This window comes from Salvelinus sp. IW2-2015, linkage group LG26 (assembly GCF_002910315.2).
Source record: "Salvelinus sp. IW2-2015 linkage group LG26, ASM291031v2, whole genome shotgun sequence".
NCBI lineage: Eukaryota > Metazoa > Chordata > Actinopteri > Salmoniformes > Salmonidae > Salvelinus > Salvelinus sp. IW2-2015.
In genome coordinates this window covers 12,028,304-12,054,582 of record NC_036866.1, presented here as the reverse complement: position 1 = coordinate 12,054,582, position 26,279 = coordinate 12,028,304, and the positions used below count along the sequence as shown (strand labels likewise).

Here is a 26,279-nt window from a genome sequence, read left to right as displayed (position 1 = left end):
GACGATGTCACTGGTTCCTCTCAAATGACATTTTAACAAGGCACATGTGTTTTATGAAACACTCTAGTTTGCTGCATTGTGTCTGGTAGGCCTGAATCACAGAAGAGCAATAAACTGGAGCATGAGATTGTAGCGACTGCATAGCTCACACACCTATAGAAGCCCATTTCTGACGAATAAAAGTTTTACATTTTTTTATTTTACGAAAAAATATATTGAAAAAAAGTTTAAAACGAATTAGGCTAAAGCATTGAATCTCAAAGGAAATAGCAAGTAAATCAATTTGGTGAACATATTCTAACCATGACAAGATATTATTCTGAAATGAAGGATTACAAGTGAAAGCTATAGAACAGAAATATAACATTTCCACATTTAATGCGCATTGGTGAAGGCACAGAGTTGCGAACGATTTTTGTTGCAATTTTGCATTTGGAACCAGCCCACTTATTTCAGACCAATGGAGTTTGTTTATTCAAATGAGCCTCTCTTAAAGACAACTTGGGCGGCAATTGTGGCAGACTTCGTAAGAAAGTTTACTCTCTGATCACAGTCAGACCACAGTTTTTAACCGGAGCTGTGTTCCTACTGACTTATACAATTGGATCTACTACTCCTGAACCAATTTTCAAGGAACTTTTCATTCGGGACTTAACAGAGAAACCTCTATATCAACAATAATATGGGAAAAGAAAATACCTATTTGGTCACCGTTTGGATAATTCTTGCAAATATCTGTGCATCTTTTTCAAGTACACCAGAACAAACACTTTTTGGTAAGTAAGGGATATGTGTCCTGTTTGTAGAGCTGACTTTGGCTTTGTTAGAGAGAGGTTAAATAAATACATTATTTTCCTGGGGGCTGACTAGCCATCTGACATTACGGGCAAATGCCAGATGGGTTGGTCAAGTTTTTTTGTCCAGTGGGCCTGTCTAACTTGTTTGTTTTTTTGCACAAAAGTATAATTATGGGTTCCTCAAGGAAAAATTGGTCCAGTGTGAGGGCCTCAAGAAAAATAATGGTATGGTGTGTTAGAAATGCCAGGGCTGATTTCTGGTCCCAGTCCGCTCCTAGTTGAATTTCTGCCATAAAATAAACTCTCAAGCCACCTGGAAGGAGTATAATTGGTGCAGCCATCTCCAACTGACCCATAGTAACCCAGAAAATAGTTTATAAAGTTGTCAGACCTACCTACCCCACTCTTTTAGGGTGCGCAGTGGGAGCTCTTTCCAACCATTGCAACAACAACAAGAATTCGATCAGAAAGAAAATGAGGCATTTTCATGGCAGATAATTATTTGCAAATTCAAGTGCAATTACAACAATACTTTGAGAACTAAAATATGTTAGCATTTTGTTATGCAAAATAACTATTTTCCATTTGTTTGACACATTTTTGCATAATAACACACACATATATATATATATATATATATATATATATATATATATATATATATATTATAATTAACATTATATTCAATATTTAATGTGGTCGATAGGCTTATTTGTGATTTGTTTTGTGTGAAATAGTATTACTAGAAAATGTGGAATCATGAATGAATGTTTGGTTGGTAGAAATGCAAGTGGCAAAAGGGGGCGACACTTGACTGTTAAAACGTTTCATGATATATTTTATCATGCTGTTAATTGGACTAGATTATACCAATTGATAAACTGATAGATTCTGCAGATTGTGTTTTGTAATTATTTTCTTCCAAGATAGTCAGTGTGTGAATATAAAAAGCTGAATTGCCACCACTTGAAAGATCCAATAAAAAATACTGGAATTTGTTTCCTTGAAAGGAATTGTAGATGCTGGATCTGATTTGTCATGCAAATCAGAAGTACATTTTTGGTAGTGGTAAAGGCTTTGAATTTCTAGTGCCGTTGAGCAAGGCACTTAACACTAATTTGTCCTGTAAATTGCTCTAGATAAGAGTGCCTGCTAAATGACCAAAAAAATGTCAAAATCATCACTCATGCAGGTAACAACAACTCTACTGAATGGCTTGAGGACTTCACTGACATTGTATCCAAGTTCTCCCTGAGAACCGCTGAGGTACCAGATGATGACCTGTGCTACATTGTTCCTGGCCAGCCCTTAACCATCCCAGAGTGTGAATTCAACTCTGAGACTCAGACGTTTGTGGTTATTCATGGATGGACGGTAAAAAGCTTTGACATTCTATTATGATTGATTACCACTAAAGCATAAATTGTTTACCATCATTTGAATAAGCTGTATTGTTTATATTATGAGCGAATTAACTCAACAATAATTGTCCCTAAAAATAGATTCAGCAATGATAACTAGATGCATGATGAGAAGCCTCCCACTGTCCCTAGTTATAACGCTCCAGTGCTCATTCATGTGTTAAAGTGCTGACACTTGGCTGGTCTTCAATCAGTGCAGTGAGCAGACAATGGGGGATAGGGCCACAGTGGGTCACGCCAGCCACTGACCCCAGAACTGTGTCTCCTCCAGGTCACAGGGCTGTTTGAGAGCTGGGTCCCTAAGCTGGTGACAGCGCTGTATGAGAGGGAGCCCAAGGCCAACGTTATCGTGGTGGACTGGCTGACCCGGGCCCAGCAGCACTACCCTACCTCCGCCGCTTACACCAAGCTGGTGGGCAGAGACGTGGCCAAGTTTGTCAACTGGCTGCAGGTAAGTGATCTCAAGGTCACTGTGAACACAGGAAATAATATAATATTAACTGGGTGGTTCGAGCCTGAATGCTGATTGGCCGAAAGCCGTGGTATATCAGACCGTATACCACGGTTATGTCAAAAAAAAATTTAAAGCTCTAATTAATTTGGTAACCAGTTTATAATAGCAATAAGGCACCTGACATTGGTAATATACCACAGCTAAGGGCTGTATCCAGGCACTCAGCGTTGCGTCGTGCTAAGGACTGCCCTTAGTCGTGGTATATTGGCTATATACAACACCCCCTCGGCCCTTATTGCTTAAATATAAGCTTCACACAATGGCCTGATTTCTAACTTGAGATCAGACTTTCAGGCAGTAGTGTAAATGGGTGAGTTGAACAAAAGTTGCATCTGAAGTTTGGAATCGATCTAGTTATTAAAAATACACTGAACAAAAATATAAACGCAACATGTAGATTGTTTATCCCATGTTTCATGAGCTTAAATAAAATATCCCAGAAATGTTCCATAGTCACAAAAAGCTTATTTCTCTAAAATGTTGTGCACACATTTGTTTACATCCATGTTAGTGAGCATTTCTCCTTTGCCAAGTTAATCCAACCCCCTGACAGGTTTGGCATATCAAGAAACAGCATGATCCGTACACAGGTGCACCTTGTGCTGGGGACAATAAAATGCCACTCTAAAATGTGCAGTTTTGTCACGTGTAATTGGCATGCTGACTACAGGAATGTCCACCAGTGCTGTTGCCAGAAAATATAATGTTAATTTCTCTACCGTAAGCCACCTCCATCGTCGTTTTAGAGAATTTGGCAGTATGTCCAACTGGCCTCACAACCGCAGACCACATGTATGGCGTCATCTGGGCGAGTGGTTTACTGATGACAACCTGGTGAACAGAGTTCCCCATGGTGGCGGTGGGTTTGTAGTATGGGCATGCATAAGCTACGGAGAATGAACACAATTGCATTTTATCGATGGCAATTTAAATGCACAAAGATACTGTGACGAGATACTGTGACGAGGCCCATTGTGAGGCAATAAAAAAAAAAAAAAAGATATCTGTGACCAACAGATGCATATCTGTATTCCCAGTGATGTGAAATCGATAGATTAGGCCCTAATAAATGTATTTCAAATGACTGATTTCCTTATATGAACTGTAACTCAGTCAAATCTGTGAAATGAATGCGTGTTGCGTTTATGTTTTTGTTCAGTATACTGTATATTACTGGTGATGCAATGTTTTAGAAGTCAGAGTTGTGGATGTGTTTTCCTCCTGGTTCTGATTTGTATGCCTCATAAAGGCTTTTTACTGCCATGTTGTTGATCCACATCATTACACAGAACATTATTGATAGAAGCGGCACGTGGAGCTAGTGAAGCATATCCTCTGCTAGAAAAATACTTTAGGGCGAGGGAGGACACATTGGTATGATAAACCGCCTGAAATGGTTACATGTGAAAGCGGACAGTATAACTGACGGAACAGAATATACTTGAAAGGGTGTTAGCATCGCATAACCATGGCGTAAGAGGTTTTACAGCTAAGTCTTTACACAGTCACAACACACTTGACAGTTTAGGAATTAGGAATAAACCATGTTTGTTTTCCTTCTTGTCAGAAAACACTGGACTACCCCTGGGAGAGGATACATCTGCTGGGATACAGTCTGGGGGCTCATGTAGCCGGCATCGCCGGTCTCCTCACCAACCACAAAGTCAGCAGGATCACAGGTGAGCAGACAGTCCTTCTCTGCTGAAGAGGTTTTATTGTTTGTCTATCAGTCTGTCATTACATGTACCATGGATGCAAACATACATGCATAGGCCTACATATGCAAGTTCTATCTCAATGAATTTAGCCTCAATAGTCCCTGAATTTGTCTCCATAAAGTTTACTCAACTATGAAATCTCTTTGACCTGCTTAGAATATTAACATATTTATCCCTAAACCAGATCAGGCCCTGGAGGCAGCAGACCATTAAACACCATAATCACATCCATTGAGTACATTGTGGCTTTACTTCAGTGCTGGAAGCACACTGAGGCTTTTGCCTGCATGTTCTCATGTACAGTATTACAGATGGACTGTGACTGTTCTCTCCCTCTCTCCCTCTCTCTCTCTACTTCCCCCTTCTCTCTCCTTCCATCTGTCTCCCAGGTTTGGACCCAGCCGGCCCGACCTTTGAGCACGCTGACACCCAGAGCACCCTGTCCCCTGATGATGCTCTCTTCGTGGACGTCCTGCACACCAACACCCGGGGCTCCCCAGACCGCAGCATCGGCATCCAGAGACCGGTGGGCCATGTGGACATCTACCCCAACGGAGGAACCTTCCAGCCAGGCTGTGACCTGCAGAACACCATGATGATGATTGCCACCACAGGCATCCATAGTACGTACTGTAATTTAACACTGCAATGTAATAAAATCACACTCTGTTATTACAGTGTAGTAAATCTTCACGAGGCGTGTTCCTTTAAGTTTGAATAGCTGCATCAGATACTTTGACCTCATTAAAAGTGTCATTTTCAATGTCTTAACTTTTCTTTAACTTTAAGTCTGAATAAGCAAATGTCCCAGACATGGTTGCACAGTTAGTCCGGTGTATATCAGAGAATCAGCCAGTGATTCAGTCATCATGGTCCTAATGGTGTTGTTTTATGTGGGTCCTGTGTAGATATGGACCAGATTGTGAAGTGTTCCCACGAGCGCTCCATCCACCTGTTCATCGACTCGCTGGTGAATGCAGCAGAGCATCAGAGCATGGCCTACCGCTGCAGCTCCAAGGAGGCCTTCATGAAGGGCATGTGTCTCAACTGCCGCAAGAACCGTTGCAACAAGGTGGGCTACGGCGTCAACAAGGTCCGCCTGCCCCGGAGCACCAAGATGTACCTCAAGACCCGCGAGATGATGCCCTTCAAACGTAAGAGCGAGAGAGATGTAGGGGAATTGTTTTAGGATGAGAGAGCACGCATGCACAAAGGAACAATTGGATTAATCTTTGTCACAACAGAAGGTTCATTCCCTAGCACTAAAATAGATTTTCATAAGTTAAGACTTGATGTACATTTGTTACCAAATCCTCAATGTATTGGTCCAGAAGTCTGAATGTAGTTACGGTAGTGGTGGCATGGAGCTAGGCTTAGCTCAAGCTGGCCTTGAGAGCTTTAACTGAACACTGAGTCTCTTTACCAGGCCATGTATGTCACATTAGTACAACGGCCCCCCAGTGCACATACTGTACCAGTACTAGATAACCCTGTTCAAACAGTGTGACTTCTGAAGTCTACACAAGTCCCTCCTTTATCAGTCCCTCCTGACTCCCTATCCATAAAAGATTCCATAACATATGTCCAGCCTGCGTCCATTTTTCACCCCCCTCACCCCACTATTGTAGGATTGGCACAGTCTAACACATCTGATACGTTAGTGGCATCAAGGTCAAATCAAAACAAGCAGGGGGGATAAAACAAGGTTTATGGTGCAAGCCATGAAAGTCACATTAGAGTGAGGCTATTAGTATTTCAGTAGTTTGGTAACTTGACACCACTGCGCGTGATTGCTTAGGGTGGAAAGTTAGAGGATACTTTACATGCCAATTCTATTCGTTAATGCTTAATCTGCAGTTAAGCATTTTCCTACCCTTAGTCACCCTTAGTCATGGCAGTAAGCAATAATATGGGTATGTAAAGACAGGTCATAATCATGGAGGTACTACAGTTCTGTGGGAGCAGAATAAGGATCTTTAGCTTTAACTGTGGGCATCAGTGATGGGATAATGTCCACATGCCACAAACACTTCAAACAGTTGGAGAATATGTCTCAACCGGGCACACTGCAGGTATTTGCATCGGCAAACATACTCAGGGTTTCAGACGTCTGTGTGTGGCGTGGTTCTAAATGAAGGTCTCCGTCATTCTTTCCCCAGTTTTCCATTACCAAGTGAAGGTGCATTTCTTCAGCAGCGAGAAACTGGACTACACTGAGCAGCCCATGAAAATCTCTCTGTATGGAACTCATGATGAGAAGACAGACATTCCCTACATCATGTACGTATAGTCTGATATTAAAGAAAATAATAAAATCATTATTATTATTATTTATTTTTTATATACTTAGTTGTCCAGAAATGCTTGATATAATTTCTAAACATATCCAAACTTACAAATATCATACACTGACATAATTAACCCCAGAGATAACATCTCGTCGCCTCTCCTCAGCTGGGTACTGTATACAGTACAGAAGGTAAAATGACCCCCTAACCGTTGACCTGTGTGTGACCCCTCAGGCCCTTCCTGAACACTAACAGCACTGTGTCCTTCCTGCTGACCACCGACGTGGACATCGGGGAGCTGCTTATGGTCAAGCTGCGTTGGGAGAAAGACGCTTACTTCAGCTGGTCTGACTGGTGGGGTAACAGCAACTTCCACATCCGCAAAATGCGTGTCAAGGCCGGGGAGACTCAGTCCAAGTAAGTTATGATGAACTGAATATTCCAATTGATGAGATGAATCAATCAAAACCCAGCAGTACTGTGTACCATATTTGAATATCTTTGACACTGCACATCATCTTTCACATTGCCAGTCTTTGAAGTTGTATGATAAATGTTTCAGAAGGCTTTACTGATAGTCTTTACTGTCTGACTCCAGGGTGATCTTCAGCGCTAAAGATGGAGAGTTTGCCTACCTCGTCAGAGGAAAAGACGACGCAGTCTTTGTCAAATCAAAAGAGGACAACATGAGCCGGAAAGAAAAAACGTAAGAAATCTAGAACATTTTGAAACTTTGTGAAACTTTGATTGCATAAAAATCTATCATATCCAAAGATAGGATTCAGAACTTCCTTCCTCATTTTCTTTTGTGAACTTTTTTTTCTCTTCTCTTATCTTTAGGATGCACAGGCTCAAGATGCAGGGAAGCCTCTTCAAGAAGAACACTGCATGAAGCAGCACTTGAATACAGTCTGCACTGCACCCCACAGCCAAAGCTGGATGAAGCCAGGGAGAACGTGCTGGAGAGAAGATAAGGGATGTTAGTCTCTGACATGTACCGTTTTCTGCCTTCCATTCTGTCATGTCATCTCCATCCCCAAGCACAATCTATATCACTTTATCCACTGTGCTGGGAGTCAGTTTATGGGCTTTTTCTTCTATTAACCGTCATGATGGATAGTGTTACAAATGTCATTCTAAAATCATCTTTTTCATGGTTTTGACTTTGTCTAACGTTGCTACATTATCTTTGTAATCCTTCATCTGTGTTCATGTATACAAATCACATCAATGTATTTCTAACCCTGTACTGGGTAGTTCCGATTCAAACTTTTGATTCAAAGAGATTAACATAGCTTCTGCTTTTATGAAAGCTTTTTGACACATTCGGTATGCACACTATAATAGTCATGTCACTAATGTCACATCATGCCTAAACCACTAACCACCACAGGGACCAAAGATGGTGACACTGTCTACTGAGTTGAATATTACAGTGATCCGTGTACATGGCTTTTCAATCAGTGTTATACAGTATATATGAGTTGTTGTAGATTAATTCCCTGCTTGTTCTTTGTGTGCATTTGGTTATTGTGTTTGGCATGGGTCACTTGAAGGGCGTTAATCCACGTCAGTCGATTTGATCATTCAACAACTAGTCAAACTGGATTGTTGTGTTAAGATCAATATTTCATTGGCCACTTGACTTGAGAAGAATAGAGGTCACAAGCAGAAGTTAGCATATCCTGAAAACTTCTATAACTTCCTTTATAGGTCAAAAATTATGTGGAAACAATTACCTTAACCCTATTGGTCAATCATGCCCTTTTGAAAGGTCAAACAAAATGCTACACTAAATACAGAACATATCTGTGAGCCTTTGCAAACATTGGTAGACAGCCCTACATAATAGTCATAATGCATCCCAATAATGTTTCATATTCTATTTATTGAATGTACCTGTATATATTTGTATATTAAGCTGTAATATATTTGGGCAAGTTTCCATTGCTGTCTTTGTTTTTATAGATGAAGCTTTGGGATTTTACACGTGTGGCTTTGGACAGACTGATCAAATTGGTCTCCATGCCAGCTGATGAGTACATTTACTTTTATGAACTGAAATGCAGTGCACTGTATGAAGGAAAATCATGATACTTTAATAAAGTGAGTACATTATACATCTGGGTATTATTGGATTTACTACTCCCCTGATCTACATATTGTGTTCTTGAATTCCTTAAATCTTATTCTAACCCTAGAACATGTAACTAGATACAACATGGAGCTATTCTTAGGACATTATTAAAATCTGTCAACATCACTCAATAGTGTATAATTGTTGGCAATACATAATTTACAAGACTGACTATATAAGCATATAGTCGGCAGGTAGTCTAGTGGTTCGAGGCGAACCAGCACCCGGAGGGTTGCCAGTTTGAATCCCGGGTCTGATGGGGAAAAATTTGTCGGGAAGTGAGCTGGCAACTGGAATCTGGTATCAAACCCTAGATGCCATTGCCTGCCATTGTGCCCTTGAGCAAGGCACTTAACTCAAACAACAACAGCTCCCCTGGCGCCCAGTGTGGCAGCCCCACGCACCTCTCCAAAACTTTATAAGTACAGTATGTGTGTCTTTAGGAGGGGTTGGGTTAAATGCGGAAGTCAAATTTCGGTTGGACCTTGAGTACAATTGACCAAAAAGGCGTTCTTAATCTCTTGATATGATCACATGCTGAACCTAGTGCCATCAATATAGAGGCAGTTGTCATTCACAGGTATTATCAATATTTGCAAACAAGCAAAAGAGAAATAATATATAATTTGATGTGGATGGCTACTGTTGTAATAGCAGTGTTATTACTCCTGTGCTTAACACACAGTGGTCTCATTGTGCCTAATCTGACACCTGCGGCTCATTAAACCTTGCGTCTGACATGTGCTATTAGCACAACATCCACATTAGAGCCTATCATCAGTACCCTAAAATACCAAAACAAGTTACGCAACACATAGTGGCAATACACAGAGAAATAGTTTTGGACCCCAAATTCCCTGAGTTGGAAATACATGGTAGAATTCCTTAAAAACAGTGAGGTTATTGGGTAATTATTGGAATTTGGACCATCCAAAAAATAAGGAAACATGATAGGATAGGTATTTTCCCATGACTCACTACTGTGAGTACTGTACAAAACAACATGAGATAGATGACACATTGTCAACATTTTGCTTTAATCCATTCATTAATACACATTTTTCATGGATTAAGAAGATATATCTTGAAAGTATGTGGCGAAAACATGGAAACCCTCTGTCATCCGGTCAATTACAGTCGGATTGAGGAATGACACTGATGTGTTTAAGCAATCCGGTCTGCCTGTGTTCCCTCAGGGGTGATGGGTCTAAGTAGGTGCTGGACAGAGATAGGGTTAGGAAACCTCTTCCCTCCCTTGAGGTCATTGAAATATTTCCTTATTGTGTTTTTGTGTTTGTGTACGACTGTAACCCCCACAAAGATGTGGTTAAAACCTTACTTTTCACTGAACCTATTGTCCCAAAACAGTTGTCCCCAGAATGCCTCTCTAAGATGTTATTGTCATTTTTCCATTGGAGTTCTTATGAAAAGCTCCAAAAAACAAAGCAAACAACGTGAGACAAATGTTTGCAGTGAAGATGTAATAGTTCAGAATAATTTTAAAGATGTTCCTAATGGGAAAAAATATACACTTCTGGCTCATTTAGCTACACAACACACTATACATCACAACCATGATAAATAAACTAGGATATCTTTACAGTTCACATGGTAAGAACTTCCTGAAGCCATTACAACCACACATGTCATTCTTAAAAAGAACCCTGGAAAAAGCAGTCCAGAACAATTTATCACTTCCAAAATTTTGGACAGCAGTTGGCTTCCAAACCACACCATTTTACTGGCTCTTGCAAATCTCTACAGTACAGCTTTCCAACATTATCTCATCAAAACAAACTACGTCACCATAACACTGAATGAGATGCTTCCCTCCAAAATTGAATCAGCTTCCCTCCAGAATTGCAGCACCGTAGCAATGGGGAGTGATTGCATCTGTTTTTCTAATACTGCTGTTCCTGCTTTACAGGGAAACTCGGTCATGTTCCTAGAAAAGCAACATTAGATTGGATGACAACTGGAACGATACAAGAGCTGCTTTTTCTGGGGGGAGCAGCAGGGGATATGTGTGTTGAATCTGGCAACAGTACAATAAGACAACTTCTGTGGGGATTTTCCCCCCTTTGTCCCACTTGTTCCATAACAACAGCGACAAATACCAGCATCAGAGCCAAACTTTGTTTCCATCTCATTCTGAGCGACCAGGGGCCTCTGATAGGTTTGTCAGGGCATCCATTCTGGAATTTTCCTTGGCGCTTGACAACAATGGTCCACCATAGAGGCTAGACACACTTGCCATGTGCACATTCTTGAAGGAAAGCATGTAACCCTAGCAGGTGACATTATTCTTAGTCCTACGTACACACTGGTGCACTGCTTAGATAATGGAAACACAGGACGGGTCCAACAGACCTCTGAGGCTGACCAACCACAATTCACACGGACTCCAGAGCCCTACTGACTGATACAGTATGTCAAATGTTGAGAAGATCAACGGTCTTAAGTGAGGAAGCGGGTTAAAAACAACTAGGCCTATGTCTTGCTGATTGGTTGTAGGCCTATTCCTCCCACAGTACATCCAGTGGGTGTCCCAGCATAAAGAATCAAACAACAACTAACTAAAAGCATGCATTTGTTCATTTGTTATTAATGTGTACCCACAGAGATCACAGGACAGTTAGGCTACATCTCTGAATGTACCTACGCAAATGATCAAGCTAAACATCCAATTGAAATTTGCTTTGCAACAGAAAGCAAGTTTGGATAAGCTCAAATGCTGTTTTGTTAGAAAGCGGGGGAGAAATGTTGTTGAAGCGATCTTGCATCATTACTAGACCACAATTTCTACGTAAGTCAAGGGGCTATGGATGTATAACATGGTGAATGGTGGCTAGGGGAAGAGGCTCAGGGAAAGGGGGTAGAGGGGTGGTTGGTTAGGATTGGACTATGATTTATACTGGTCCATCTGGCCTCCTCCACTCAGAGCAGTCTTCTGGAACTAAAGACAGTAATGTTGATGACATCACAGGTTTCGCACATTGCTTCTCATAACATGATGTTCCACTTTAGTAGTGCTGCTAAACCCCACATGGCCCACTTAACACATACCTGCTGTAGGAAACAGTCCCCTCAAGCAGACCTAATGTGGGCTGAGGTTCCCCTTGCATGTAAAATACCCTCTGCACTGTGATACGTTGTATAGGGAAAAAAACATGATCATATGTCCAATAGTTATGGCGTCATGTTATCATAAATCAATTGACAAAATAACTCAAACCCAGCTAGTACATTTGGTTCCTTGGAAGTTGTGGGAACGTATGTTTTTGATTTCCATTGGCTGTAGGAACGAAGCCATATGTTTCCTGAATGGTGAAAATGAACRTTTTTTAAACATTCTGAGAACAGAAGTGAAAATTTYACCTGTTCTAAGAACATTGGTTTTTAGGATGTAGGGAGATTCTGAAAACGTTTTACTCTGGTTCCTTGACATTTTTCCTGTGAGGTAATATTAACGCTCTGAGATTGAAGTTTTTTAATAACTTCCTTTTTGGGTTAACATTTGGGTTAACTTTTTTGAACTCCAAGCATAGATTGGAGATTAATTTCCTTAGGCATTAATCATGCAAAGACATTCACTTTTTATTGTGACATGGCATCAGTGACATTCAAACCTTCTGTTCTCTAGCCATGGAATTAGCCCACTGCGCCACCAGGATGGAGCTAGTATGYCATGTTTTTAAATACATACAAAGCTGTCCATTTGAATTTTTTCAAACACTCCCCCTTTCAAAGGAAGCAAGCTCTAATTAAGATCAGGTATGGCCAACACACCTGAACACACTTAACAAGAAAGATGATAGAGTTTTGTTGACACTGACAACGGAACTTATATATTTAAGCAATAAGGCCCGGGGGGGTATAGCTAAGGGCTATTCTTAGCACGACGCAATGAGGAGTGCCTGGATACAGCCCTTAGCTGTGGTATATTGGCAATATACCACAAACTAGTTACTTACGTAATTAGAGCAGTAAAAATAAATGTTTTGTCATACCCGTGGTATACGGTCTGATATACCACGGCTTTCAGCCAATCAGCATTCAGGGCTAGAACCACCCAGTTTATAATTTTAAATAACATTCTTAGAACTTCATCTGTCCAGTGTGTGTGATATGATGAAGTAAGTTCCCCTATGTTATTTYATTGTAGGAGAAATGTAAGTTAACTATATGTATTATGAGGCCTAAACTCATAGCATGTCCTTTATATCCATGCTATTGCTCCTTTATGTTATTCTTGGCAGTCTCCTTAGTTTATAGATGTTATGTTAAGCCTATTTCCCCATAGTCACCTGGCACTACTTTGTTGTGTTCCTAATGTTTCCCTTTTTGTATTTCCCTTCCAGACCACCACATCCAATATATCTCCAAGGCCTTACAAGCCACAACTTCTAACACATCCTTCCCACCGGCTTTATAAAACCATCCAACCCCACCTCCACCTGCAAACTCCTTATTTGCATTTTGAYGATGAGCCATGGTGGCAGCAGAAGTTAGTCCACCAAAAGCCTAGTCCTTTTCTTCAAGAACCATGAGGAAATGTTATGCTGAAGTACTGAAATTCCCACAGAACGTTTCGTAATGTTCTTGAGAACATTCCCAATGTCAAATCAGTTAGAGAACATTACACAAATCTAACTGTTTGAACTTTTAGGAAAGGTTCTGTCAAAGCAATGAAATACCAATATTCTTTTGTTTGGTCAAGTTCCTTAAATGTGAGTGTTCCCTAAGCCAAGCAACTATCCTGCACCATTCCCAGAAAGTTGTATGGGGAAGCGTTAAATGAACTATTTATTTTCAGGCATGAAACTTCCCTCATGAAGTCAAGAGCAAAGCCATTTGTAGCTATGGGCAACAGCAAATTCAGTCTAGCCAGATCTGATTTAACATTTGCCTGTGCTATTTCACATAGTAAATAACATTCGCTTGAATAAAATTATTAACTTCATTGCCAGTTATCAATGTCTTACATTATACCCTCATTCCCTGCGCGGGGTAAAAGCAACCAATAGGTTTGCGACAGAGGGAGAGGTCCTCTTTAGGAACCGGGCACTTCAAGGTGGTTCAGATAGCAATACTGCGCGCCACAGAACGTACGGAATCTCTTCTAACCGGTGGAAAATTGTCACCATTTTACATTCGATACATTTTTTTAGGGTCTGTGATTGCAAACTTGACATTTCCCCAAATAAGAATTATTAGGTTGAAAAGAAATGAAAGGGTTGCAAGCGCAATGTCTTTACTTTCTTGTGTTAAATTCAGTATTGTATGTCTCGTCTTTGGAAGAGGACCACTACGTTCATACCCTTGGTGAGTAGCTAATCCATGAAATTACTGTTGAGAATTACTATTCTCCGTTTTGTGATCTGATTAGAAAACATTGCATTTGTGCCGCTAAAATGACATTATCTGAAGAATCGAACTTTTCAGATTATTATAAATGTAATTGACAGCCTTTAGATACTGTCACTTAAATGATGAGGCTGTATCAAATTTCTGGGATTTTGTGATGACGTAGACTAAATTGTTAGTATAGGATATGACCTCAAGTATTCGACTGAACGCCCATTCATTCATGCGATTTTTGAGTAAGGTTACTATAATTAGGTATTGAAAAAAATCCTAATGTTGATGTATATTGGACATAAAAGTAGACAAAAGATAATGAACAAAAACAAAAATGCAACATGTGTTGGTCCCATGTTTCATGAGCTGAAATAAAAGATCCCAGAAATGTTCCATACACAAGAATATTATTTCTCTCATTTTGTGCAAAAATGTATTTGTGCAAAAATGTATCCCTGTTAGTGACCATTTTCTCCTTTGCCAAGATAATCCATCCACCTAACAGGTGTGGCATATCAATAAACKGATTAAACAGCATGATCATTACACAGGTGCACCTTGTGCTGGGGGGAAAAGGCCACAAAAATATGCAGTTTTGTCACACAACACAATGCCACAGATGTCTCAAGTTTTGAGGGAAAGTGCAATTGGCATGCTGACTGCAGGAATGTCCACCAGAGCTGTTGAGTTGAATGTTAATTTTTCTACCATAAGCCGCCTCCAACGTGGCAGGAAGTCCAACTGGTAAGTCCAACTGGCCTCACAACCGAAGACCACGTCTAACCACACCAGCCCAGGACCTCCACATCCGGCTTCTTCACCTGTGGGATCGTCTGAGACCAGCCACTCTGACAGTTGATGAGTGTTTCTGTCTGTAATAAAGCCCTGTTGTGGGGAAAAACTCATTCTGATTGGCAGGGCCTGGCTCCCCAGTGGGTGGGCCTATGCCCACCTATGGCTGCTCCCCTACCAGTCATGTGAAATCCATAGATTAGGGCCTAATGAATGTATTTCAATTGACGGATTTCCTTAAATGAACTGTAACTCACTGAAATCATTGCAATTGTTGCATGTTGCATTTATATTTCTGTTCAGTATAGATAGGCTACAGAAACTCAAAAGTTTTATACAAAACTTGATGTAGGTCTTCTGCAATGGTGAAGTAAGACATAAATGTAGTCAGATTGCATATGAATACAAAGGCTATGGTCTATTTATTATTCAAAATATAACGTATTTGTGTCTGCTTTAACCGTCATGGAATGCAACCTCCATTCATTGCAGTGCAGTAGCTTAGTGCTTACCTATAGCCTTGGCCAAGGAGTCCGCTGACCCACTGTGAATGCAGCTACTTTTATACCCTGTGCGATTTGTCAGAGCTAGAGGAACAAAGCTGGGAAAAGCTGTGGTTTCTATGGGATCTGTCTGACCGACTGAACCCTAGTAGCCCCCCTGGTACTGAGGGGCCTGTGCAGTCAGGCATCCCCACCATCACCAGTATGATTTAAGATTAGAAATAGCAGCATGGATCAAAACATTTTATAATCCATAGGCCTACAGCTACTTTCTATTGTCGTGCATTCTGCCTGTCTGGTTTATGGTCCAATTAATATACAAATATTTCTAAAGCCAATGTGTTGTGTTCACATTCCTCTCTTAGATAATTTAATGGACAACTTCAAGGACTTGTTTCAAAAGAACGATGCCACTCCTCATGCCTACACCAAATTCTCCCTCCGGAAGTCATTGATGCCAGAASATGACATCTGTTACATCATCCCCGGCAACCCCGAGTCTCTCAAAGAATGCACTTTCAACAGCACCTCTAAAACATTCCTTGTGATCCATGGCTGGACAGTAAGCCCCTCCAACCTGTAGCAGCATGTCTGTGACATTAAGTCCTTCACAACTATTGCTCAAGGGCTTGGATTCCCTGTCACTAACAAAAAACATTTGTGCTTTCTCTCTGCTGCAACAGGTGAGCGGCTTGTTTGAGAGCTGGGTGGCCAAACTGGTGTCAGCGCTGTATGAGAGAGAGCAGGATGCCAATGTGATCGTGGTGGACTGGCTGTACGCAGCCCAGAACCACTATCCTGTAGCCGCCCAGAACACCAAGATGGTGGGACAAGAGATCGCTCACTTCATTGACTGGCTGGAGGTTTGTACGATGACTCAACTTCTAAGTCACTGCACTGTTTTTCAGAGAAAGTATAAATGACATGTTATAAACATAGGTAACAAAGTACAAAGATTTACTGTAAATTGTTTCTATTAGGGATGTGATAAATGGAAACATTTTCTTACATTTAAACTGCAATTTTTTGTATCGGTTTTCCATTTAAAATGATTAAAAAAACATTAAATTCCATGTTAATTCACAATGCAGAATAATGGTCCTATTAAGTATGTACAGTGGCTTGCGAAAGTATTCACCCCCCTTGGCAATTTTCCTATTTTGTTGCCTTACAACCTGGAATTAAAATATATTTTGGGGGGGTTTGTATCATTTGATTTACATAACATGCCTACCATTTTGAAGATGCAAAATATGTTTTATTGTGAAACAAACAAGAAAAAAACAAGAAAACTTGAGCATAACATAACTTTTCACCCGCCCAAAGTCAATACTTTGTAGAGCCACCTTTTGCAGCAAATACAGCTGCAAGTCTCTTGGGTTATGTCTCTATAAGCTTGGCAYATCTAGCCACTGGGATTTATGCCCATTCTTCAAGGCTAAACTGCTCCAGCTCCTTCAAGTTGGATGGGCTCTGCTGGTGTACAGCAATCTTTAAGTCGTACCATAGATTCTCAATTTTATTGAGGTCTGGGCTTTGACTAGGCCATTCCAAGACATTTAAATGTTCCTCTTAAACCACCCGAGTGTTGCTTTAGCATTATGCTTAATTGTTTTTGATGGTAGGCCACTCTGGTAGGCCTACATTATGAGCAAATAGCCACAGTAGCCTACTTGGCCACTGTTAAAACTGTAACTTAAAGGGGATATAGCCTCAATTTTCACAGTAAATGCACACTGGAAGTTGCACAGAATTTTCAGAATGTTCAAGTTTGCGCTTAGTAGACCTGAAATTTGCTCAGTGCTTTAATTTATTTTTGAGGGAACATTGCACGCCACTTACAGACAAGTAAAATGCCTTTCATGTCTCCAGAGAAGGTTTCGTGTTGGCGTTTAAAAAGCCGTGGTTTGTCCTACCCTAACATAAACAAACATGCCGTAGCGGAAGCGTTTTCAAGGGGCCACACACCATTATATCTGAAAAGGGTAATCGATACAGGCTATACCAGTAGCCTATTGTAATTTCCTAATATGAGACAAAAACACCCCCACCCGCTCAGCAACGAAGAGGAGCTTACCCATGCTCACAAGACTGGCCCGAAGATARCTCTGTATCCTGGCGACATCGGTCCCATGAATAGCCTAAGCCTGGATATTATACATACAGCAGACCGAAGACTGAACACACACTCTTGTCATTAGCAAAGAGAAAGAGCAGGCACTCAGAACCGTGGCTATATGTCTTACTAATCTGAATCTCGCAATGTCTTAATTGTCTTGCATGCCTCGCGGATTCACCTAAGTAGCCTAAAGTTCGCCTCTTCCTGTCTGGTTTTATTTCAATTCAGCAACTTTCCCCCAGGCCTTTTATAGCCATATAGTCTAGTTAGGCTACAACATGGAAGATAATGTTTTGTGATAACTACACTGTGATTTAAATTGTGGGTTAGAGATTTTTCTTAACGTTAAGGATCCCAACTTTGTTTAAATGTTTTAACTTTTAAATGTTCACACTCCTAGTTTCTATGGCAATGAACTTGACACTTTACTCCAATGTGTTTTATAGGAGGCAACCGACATCCCTCTTGAAAACCTCCACCTCATTGGCTACAGTCTGGGTGCTCATGTGGCAGGATTCGCTGGGAGTCACGCCTCTAATAAAGTGGGCAGAATAACTGGTAAATATAATGTCTTATAGAGAAACAAAGACCAGATAATAGCACTGTTGCTAATCATTAGTTGCTTCTTTGGACTGCAAGAACTTTCTTTCATAGGGCTTTGGCTTGTTCCACTACCCACTGATTGGCCCGCTTCTCTTTACAGGTCTTGACCCAGCCGGTCCAGACTTTGAGGGAGAGCATGCTCACCACCGCCTGTCCCCAGATGATGCTCACTTTGTGGACGTTCTTCACACCTTCACGCGGGGCTCTCTGGGCTTCAGCATCGGCATCCAGCAGCCTGTGGGTCATGTGGACATATACCCCAATGGAGGCAGTTTCCAGCCAGGCTGCAATCTGCAAAGCACCCTGGAGACTATTTCCAAATATGGTCTCTTTGGTGAGAATCACATCTAGATATTTTTGTGTGTCACTATAAAATTGGTGACATATTAGACATACACTTAGTGCACAAAATATTAAGGACACCTTCCCAATATTGAGTTGTAGCCTCCCCTTTGTCCTCAGAACAGCCTCAATTGGGGTTGATACACAAGGGAAACTGTTGAGCGTGAGACCCAGCAKCGTTGCAGTTCTTGACACAAACCTTGCACCCACTACCATACCCCGTTCAAAGACACTTACCTATTTTGTCTTGCCCATTCACCCTCGGAATGGCACATATACACAATCCACGTCTCAAGTCTTAACAATCATTCTTTAACCTGTCCCCTCCCCTTCATCTACACTGATTTGAAGTGGATTTAACAAGTGACATCAATAAGGGATCACAGTTTTCACCTGGATTCACCTGGTCAGTCTATGTCATGGAAAGAGCAGGTGTCCTTAATGTTCTGTATACTCAGTGTATATAACAACACTCGCAATCACTTTCCACACAATGACTCTGTTGTCAATTTGGGTACTGATGTATCATTGGCTAAGGCAGACATGTAATTGTCCACTTGTAATTTATTTGAAGATGGCAGGGCTTGTGAACAATAGGGTGGTGAAGTCAGTACAACAATATAACAGAAGTTGCAGTAACTTTGCAGCTAGTCGCTTATCTGTCTTTACGACTAACATTGTAGCTGTCAGCCTGACAAAGGCCCATTCATTACTGTTAAAACAGAGGCCCCCAAACATCACAGCTAGAGATAATCCCTTCAGAAGGTCACCAGCAACATAACTCTTATTGTAGGGCCCCAGATAAAGGTTGATATTACTATCTATAATGGTAATGTTAGGGAAGGAAACTTTCTCCTTCAATTGAGAATCTCAACTCTGGTTTTTGAACGTGGACCAGTAATGCAACTATACCCTTTATGTTCACAGCCATCACTGACATTCCCAGATGTTCCCATGAGCGTTCCATTCACCTGTTCATCGACTCCCTGGTCAACGAGCAGGAGGCCAGCATGGCATATCGCTGCGGGAGCAACGATATGTTCGACCGCGGAATGTGCCTCAGCTGCCGCAAGAACCACTGTAACACCGTGGGCTACAACATCAGAAAGATTCGCATGACACGCAGCATTAAGATGTACACCAAGACCAAAGACTTCATGCCGTTCAGAGTCTATCATTACCAGCTGAAGATCCACTTCTCCAGCAAGGTGGACAGGTCTGAGATGGAGCCTTCACTGACAGTCTCTCTGATTGGAACCAAAGGAGAGGTTGAAGACCTCAAGCTGACATTGTGAGTACCTGCTCCAACAGGTAGTTAAATCCTAAACCATACAACAAACCACATGCTATATCAACATAAGACACCTGACACCATTTATCACGTTTATAATGACATAAGTCTTTATGGTCTATAGCTCAAGTTTTCGTGCTACTGTATTCTATGATTAGACATGACACCTTCACTCAGAGGTAAATTAGTTGTTCTTGTGAAGTGAGGTGACATTAACCTGTTGAGCATCTATGCTCTTTCTCATTGGCAGAAAGGAGAAGATAACGACCAATAAGACCCATTCCTTCCTGTTGGTAGCGGAGAAAGACATAGGTGACCTCCTGATGGTAAAGTTCAAGTGGCAGGAGTCTACTAACTGGTCAGCCTCGTCCATGCTCAAAATGGTGTCATCTTGGTGGTCAGATGACTCTGTGGATTCTGAAGTGGAGGTTCACAAAATACGCATCAGAGTCGGGGAGACGCAGAAAAAGTGAGTTTTGAGAGGCCTCATTTATTTTAAAATCATGAAATGAAGACAATTGTCATCCATAAAATCATTAGAAATATGAACGTTTTGAAAAATCTGTGCAGAAATGGACTGTATGATGTATTCTGTGTGATGCATATGATGCAAAATGCATTATACCGGCTGTATTTCTGTAATTTGAAAGTTTTATATATCTTGAATTTGATTGCTGACATTTAAAACATTTTGGCACTATACCAACAATGGGCTAATAGTTTTTGTGTGGAATTTACCTTAAAAAAATGTTTAAGTAGTTGACTTGACCTTTAATATTCTATTCTTGTATGACCCTTTTCCAGGATGGTGTTCTGCATTAAAGGTCCTCATGCCCTCAGCTTACAACAGGAAGTGACGTTTGTAAAATGCAAAATGAATGGGAAAAAACAAACATAAAAAAGGCGTTTTTTTTTTTTTTTTAACAGCTATTTTTTTTCTTCCTGCAGTACTTTTTTCCTGCATTATTGCCAGTCAGGGATCCATTGACAAAAATCCTGTTTGTTTTACAGAGTTAACCTCAGGAACCGCTAATATTGAATGTATGGAGCAACGGACGATTGCCCTCCTTCCACTGCCGAAGCACTTAGAAAAATAATTTATACAGCTGTAAATGATTTTGTCATTCAAACTATAGAAATACATTTCCACCTTGTATATAGTGTACAGAAATGTGTTATTACAAATGTGTGAATATTTGTATTTATTTATTTTTTAAGTCTACTTGTGCCACATCAACTACGATGTGGTGCTAAAGGATAGTGAATGCCATCGTCTTTGCTGATTTTCTGGCAACCCCAAAGAGATGGTTCTTATACAAAGTCGTTGGTGCCTCTGACTGACCTCAACCCATAGACAGAATGAGAAGAGGCCTCGAGGTACCTGCAGTTAAAACCTCATGTGTTGCCTATGYTATGCTTAAACTGACAGAGCATTCACCATTGTCGTCCTCAATACTTTGTGATTATAGGATCGGACTCAGTGTGCCTTAAAATAACTTATTGTCAATTAACTTGTCTTAACCTACCGCATGTATTTGTTGATACTGTATGTTTTTTTTCATAGTTATTTGTATCTTTTACATGGTCTTTGAGACAGTAATATTGTGAGGTCCGAAATGCAAATTATTCCCGATAACTTTGTGATTATAGTCAAGCACTTGAGCAATAATGCATTGACTGCTGTTTTTATACAAGTAAATTCATTTGAGACCAGCAATAGTCCGGCCTTTGCAGCCGAATACACTACATATCAATGGGATAACCGTTATTACAATGTTATACAATATTATACCTTTTAAAACAAAAATAATAATTACAACGATTTATACAGAACCCTTACCTCTGTTTCATTGCAAGTGCTTATGTGATGTATTTAACTGACATATCCATGGTTGCTGCTGAACTATAACCCAAATAATGTTAATTTAGCTGTGGATGCCATTTTATAACTGTGAACAGGAAGCTTCTCTGAAATAAGTCAATGAGTGGTTCTTGTAAAGTGAGTCGACATCAACAATAGAAACATGACAGTCTTCCTCAGTAGACTGCACAGTTTACTTTGCATCATAGTTTAAGTTACAGGTAATAATTGGCAGGTAATGAGGATATTAGAAACAATGTTATTGTGATCATATCTAAATGTCAGACTATTTTCAACAGCACTGAGTAGGCTAATTATAACAAATATGATATATTTTGAGATCGGTATTGTAAATCATTGTGACTCATTTAATTTCTGCCTGTTCTATTGAGCCTGTATAAAGGGGAGATGAAACACTTTTGCACTGAAAACTGAGAAAAGGTTACTAAAGCGGTTACTTGCTAAGTGCACCATGTGTAAATACCATGTTGGCATATACTTCTATGGTACAGAATATTACTATATATTTTTTTACCCTCTTTTACCTCTGAAAGTATATCTGCACTCTATTGATACCTGTAAATACTGTATGTGACTATATACATATTTTAATAAATTGGAACTGCTATTTTGAAGTAGAATGAGTGCTTTAATGGAAAGATAGTTGTAAACATGAACATTTTTCCAGGATCATCCTTAGAAATACTATAAAGTATAAACCCATTCACACATCCAAGCAGAGATAAACAGACAATATCATTCAATAATACACAATCTACATTCAATTTCAGAACATATAACAAAGCTTCCAGTGACTTCCCGCTCCTTAATCTTATTCAAGTAAGGGGTGGCAGGTAGCCTAGTAGTTAAGAGCATTGGGCCAGTAACCGAAGGTCTCTGTTTCAAAATCCCCCAAGCCAACTAGGTAAAAAATCTGCCAATGTGCCCTTGACCAAGGCACTTACCCTAATTGCTCCTGTAAGTCACTCTGGATAAGAACGTCTGCTAAAATGTAAAAAGGTGTCACGCCCTGACCTTAGAGAGCCTGTTAATTTCTCTATTTGGTTAGGTCAGGGTGTGATTTGGGTGGGCATTCTAGTTTTCTATTTCTTTGTTGGCCAGGTATGGTTCCCAATCAGAGGCAGCTGTCTATCGTTGTCTCTGATTGGGAATCATACTTAGGCAGCCTGTTTTCGACCTGAGTTTGTGGGATCTTGTTTTTGCACTGTAGCTGTTAGCCCTGCAGAACTTTACATTCGTTGATCTTTTGTTGTTTTTTGGTGTTCATTCGAAAATAAATTAAGATGTACACTTTCCACGCTGCGCTTTGGTCTCATTCCGACGACGGACGTAACAGAAGATCCCACCACCAAGTGACCAAGCAGCGTGCCCAGGAGTGGAGGACATCCTGGACCTGGGAGGAGGTAATGGCAGGGGACAAGACCCTGCCATGGAAGCAGGCGGAGGCAGCGAGAGAGGAACGGCGACGAGACCAGGAATATAGGACTTGACGCAAGCACGAGAGGCAGCCCCCACATTTTTGGGGGGAGGGGCACACGGAGTGGTCGGCGGAGCCGAGGGGTGAACCAGAGCCAGTCAGCGAGTCGAGTGAGGAGCTCGACGCAAGATTCCGGAGAGAGGTGCTGTTGTTGAGAGCGCTGCAGAGAGGGCGTGCTGAGGAGCGTGACACCAGTCCGGTGTCATGTGCACCGGTTTCACACATCTGGCCTTAGGTGCGCCTCCCCAGTCCGGTGCGTCCTGTGTTTCCTCCGCGCACTCGCCCTGGGGTGTGTGTCACCGTTCAGGCACCATGTTATGCGGTTCTACGCACTGTGTCTCCAGTGCGCTTTCACAGCCCAGTGCGTCCTGTGCCAGCGCCCCGCACCTGCCGGGCTAAAGTGAGCATCCAGCCAGGACGGATTGTRCCAGCTCTACGCTCCAGACCTCCAGTGCGCCTCCACAGTCCATTACGTCCTATGCCTCCTCGCCGCACTCGCCCTGAGGTACGTGTCATTAGCCCGGTGCCACCTGTACCGGTCCCACGCATCAGGCCTCCAGTGCGCCTCCGCAGTCCAGAGCTTCCGGCGACAGTACCCAGTCCAGAGCTTCCGGCGACAGTTCACAGTCCAGAGCTTCCGGTGACAGTTCCCAGTCCAGAGCTTCCAGCGACAGTTCCCAGTCCAGAGCTTCCGGCGACAGTTCCCAGTCCAGAGCAATCCGGCGCAGTTCCCAGTCCAGCAGCTTCCGGCGACGTTTCACAGTCCGGAACCTCTTGAGGCGGTCCACAGTCCGGAACCTCCTGAGGCGGTCCACAGTCCGGAACCTCCTGAGACGGTCCACAGTCCGGAACTCCTGAGACGGTCCACAGTCCGGAACCTCCTGAGACGGTCCACAGTCCGGAACCTCCTGAGACGGTCCACAGTCCGGAACCTGCTGTGATGATCCATGGCACAAAGCCTGCAGTGATGATCCATGGCCGAAGCCTCCAGTAACGATCCAAGGTCCGGAGTCTCCAGCGACGGTCGGCAGTCCAGAGCTTTCAGCGACGGTCGGCAGTCCAGAGCCTCCAGCGACGGTCGGCAGTCCAGAGCCTCCAGCGACGGTCGGCAGTCCAGAGCCTCCAGCGACGGTCGCAGTCCAGAGCCTCCAGCGACGGTCGGCAGTCCAGAGCCTCCAGCAACGGTCTGCAGTCCAGAGCCTACAACGACGGTCGGCAGTCCAGAGCCCCAGCAACGGTCGGCAGTCCAGAGCCTCCGGCGACGATCTACGGTCGGGACCTCCGGCGGCGATCACGGTCCGGCGCCTCCGGCGACGATCCACGGTCCGGTTCCACGGAAGCGGAGGGATCAGCAAGCGGAGCGGGGTCTACGCCCCGAACCGGAGCCGCCACCGAGGCTAGATGCCCACCCGGACCCTCCCTCATAGAGTCAGGTTTTGCGGCCGGAGTCCGCACCTTTGGGTGGGGGGGTACTGTCACGCCCTGACCTTAAAGAGCCTGTTTATTTCTCTATTTGGTTAGGTCAGGGTGTGATTTGGGTGGGCATTCTAGTTTTCTACTTCTTTGTTGGCCGGGTATGGTTCCCAATCAGAGGCAGCTGTTTATCGATGTCTCTGATTGGGAATCACACTTAGGCAGCCTGTTTTCCACCTGAGTTTGTGGGATCTTGTTTTTGCACTGTAGCTGTTAGCCCTGCAGAACTTTACGTTCGTTGATCTTTTGTTGTTTTTTGGTGTTCATTCGAAAATAAATTAAGATGTACACTTTCCCCGCTGCGCTTTGGTCTCATTCCGACGACGGACGTAACAAAAGGGGTAATCGCATCTTTTTACTGGAACCTTCAACAATAGAAACACCGCCTATCAAATGTTCAAAAGGGGGCTTTTGACAAATTACAGATTAAAACCAACCATTTTCACCCTGTTTAAATTATCCTCCTTTTTAAATGAAGCAATACAGAGTTGGTTAAAATTCCAATTTCATCCTCCAGAAGAGGCAGAACAAATATTACAGCAAATAATGTCACTAAACTCTAAATCGTAAAATGTATATGTTTAATTTAAGGTTAAGATTAAATATTTTTTTATGTCCCAGTACCATAGCATCGGGTTAATGAACTGCTATACAAAACAACAACTGACGCATCAATCCATGCTTCTCAATTTAAACTATTATATAAAATTCTTGGCACAAAAAGAAAGCTCAATATATGGGGCATTGAACAGTCAGCCTTGTGCAGACTCTGCCACAAGGAAACAGAATCAATAGATCATCTATTTTGGTACTGTCCTTCTGTGGTTCGGTTTTGGAGTCAGGTCCAGAAGTGGTTGTAAGTGATAATATCTGTGTTCAGATGGATATACAAACAGTACTGTTAGGAGATCTGAAAAACCATGATCAATCAATGGGAAATATGATTATACTCATAGTGTCACGTTCCTGACCTGTTTTCTCTTGTTTTGTATTCATTTTAGTTGGTCAGGGCGTGAGTTGGGTGGGTTTGTCTATGTTTGTATTTCTATGTTGGGAGTTTGTGTTCGGCCTGGTATGATTCTCAATCAGAGACAGCTGTCAATCGTTGTCCCTGATTGAGAGTCATACTTAGGCAGCCTGGGTTTCACCTGTGTTTTGTGGGTGTTTGTTTCCTGTGTTAGCGTTTGGGCCACACAGGACTGTTGCAGGTTAGTCACGTTTGTTGTTTTGTTTATTTGTAGTGTTTGTTGGTTTGCCATTAAAATCATGAATACCTCCTACTCCGCATCTTGGTCCGATCCATGCTCCTCCTCGTCTGAGGAGGAGAACGACATTGACAGCCGTTACACATAGGTAAAGTTTTTATTTTTAGAGCAATCTTGGTAGAAATTGTAAAAAAATAGAGGCTCAAGACCTTCATAAGACATCACAGTAAAATAGAAGGATGTATCGCAAAAGGAAATAGTAAAATGGTATTGTACTGGGAAAGATGGTGTCACGCACTGATCTGTTTCACCTGACCTTGTGATCGTCTCCACCCCCTCCAGGTGTCGCTTATTTT

At 41.9% G+C, this 26,279-nt stretch overlaps 2 protein-coding genes across 3 annotated transcripts; both read left to right on the top strand.

The window, feature by feature from the left end:
* The first annotated feature begins 519 nt into the window (after window positions 1-519).
* Window positions 520-8,335, top strand: LOC111952856 (lipoprotein lipase). Its single transcript, XM_023971805.2, has 10 exons — window positions 520-776; window positions 1,990-2,171; window positions 2,490-2,669; window positions 4,300-4,411; window positions 4,840-5,073; window positions 5,359-5,604; window positions 6,610-6,730; window positions 6,973-7,155; window positions 7,337-7,444; window positions 7,579-8,335. Exons 1-10 carry the CDS (start codon window positions 683-685, stop codon window positions 7,628-7,630), a joined length of 1,512 nt encoding a protein of 503 aa, XP_023827573.1. The 5' UTR covers window positions 520-682; the 3' UTR covers window positions 7,631-8,335.
* Window positions 8,336-13,922: 5,587 nt separating this feature from the next.
* On the top strand, window positions 13,923-21,725 carry LOC111952857 (lipoprotein lipase-like). Of its 2 annotated transcripts, XM_023971807.2 has the most exons (9): window positions 13,925-14,200; window positions 15,897-16,093; window positions 16,215-16,394; window positions 18,097-18,208; window positions 18,354-18,587; window positions 19,523-19,886; window positions 20,137-20,355; window positions 20,691-20,789; window positions 20,898-21,725. In XM_023971807.2, exons 1-8 carry the CDS (start codon window positions 14,104-14,106, stop codon window positions 20,782-20,784), a joined length of 1,497 nt encoding a protein of 498 aa, XP_023827575.1. In that variant the 5' UTR covers window positions 13,925-14,103; the 3' UTR covers window positions 20,785-20,789; window positions 20,898-21,725. The 2 variants fall into 2 exon arrangements, with proteins under 2 accessions (XP_023827576.1, XP_023827575.1); XM_023971808.2 differs by lacking the exons at window positions 20,691-20,789; window positions 20,898-21,725 and having other exon boundaries at window positions 13,923-14,200; window positions 19,523-19,906; window positions 20,137-20,213.
* The last annotated feature ends 4,554 nt before the right edge of the window (window positions 21,726-26,279 follow it).

What these genes read in the sequence shown, in the direction of transcription:
- LOC111952856 (XM_023971805.2), top strand. Translation starts at nt 683, where the DNA reads ATGGGAAAAGAAAATACCTATTTGGTCACCGTTTGGATAATTCTTGCA. An exon ending in ACCAGAACAAACACTTTTTG is followed by an intron (nt 777 to 1,989) that starts GTAAGTAAGGGA and finishes TCACTCATGCAG; the next exon opens with GTAACAACAACTCTACTGAA. An exon ending in ATGAGCCGGAAAGAAAAAAC is followed by an intron (nt 7,445 to 7,578) that starts GTAAGAAATCTA and finishes TCTTATCTTTAG; the next exon opens with GATGCACAGGCTCAAGATGC.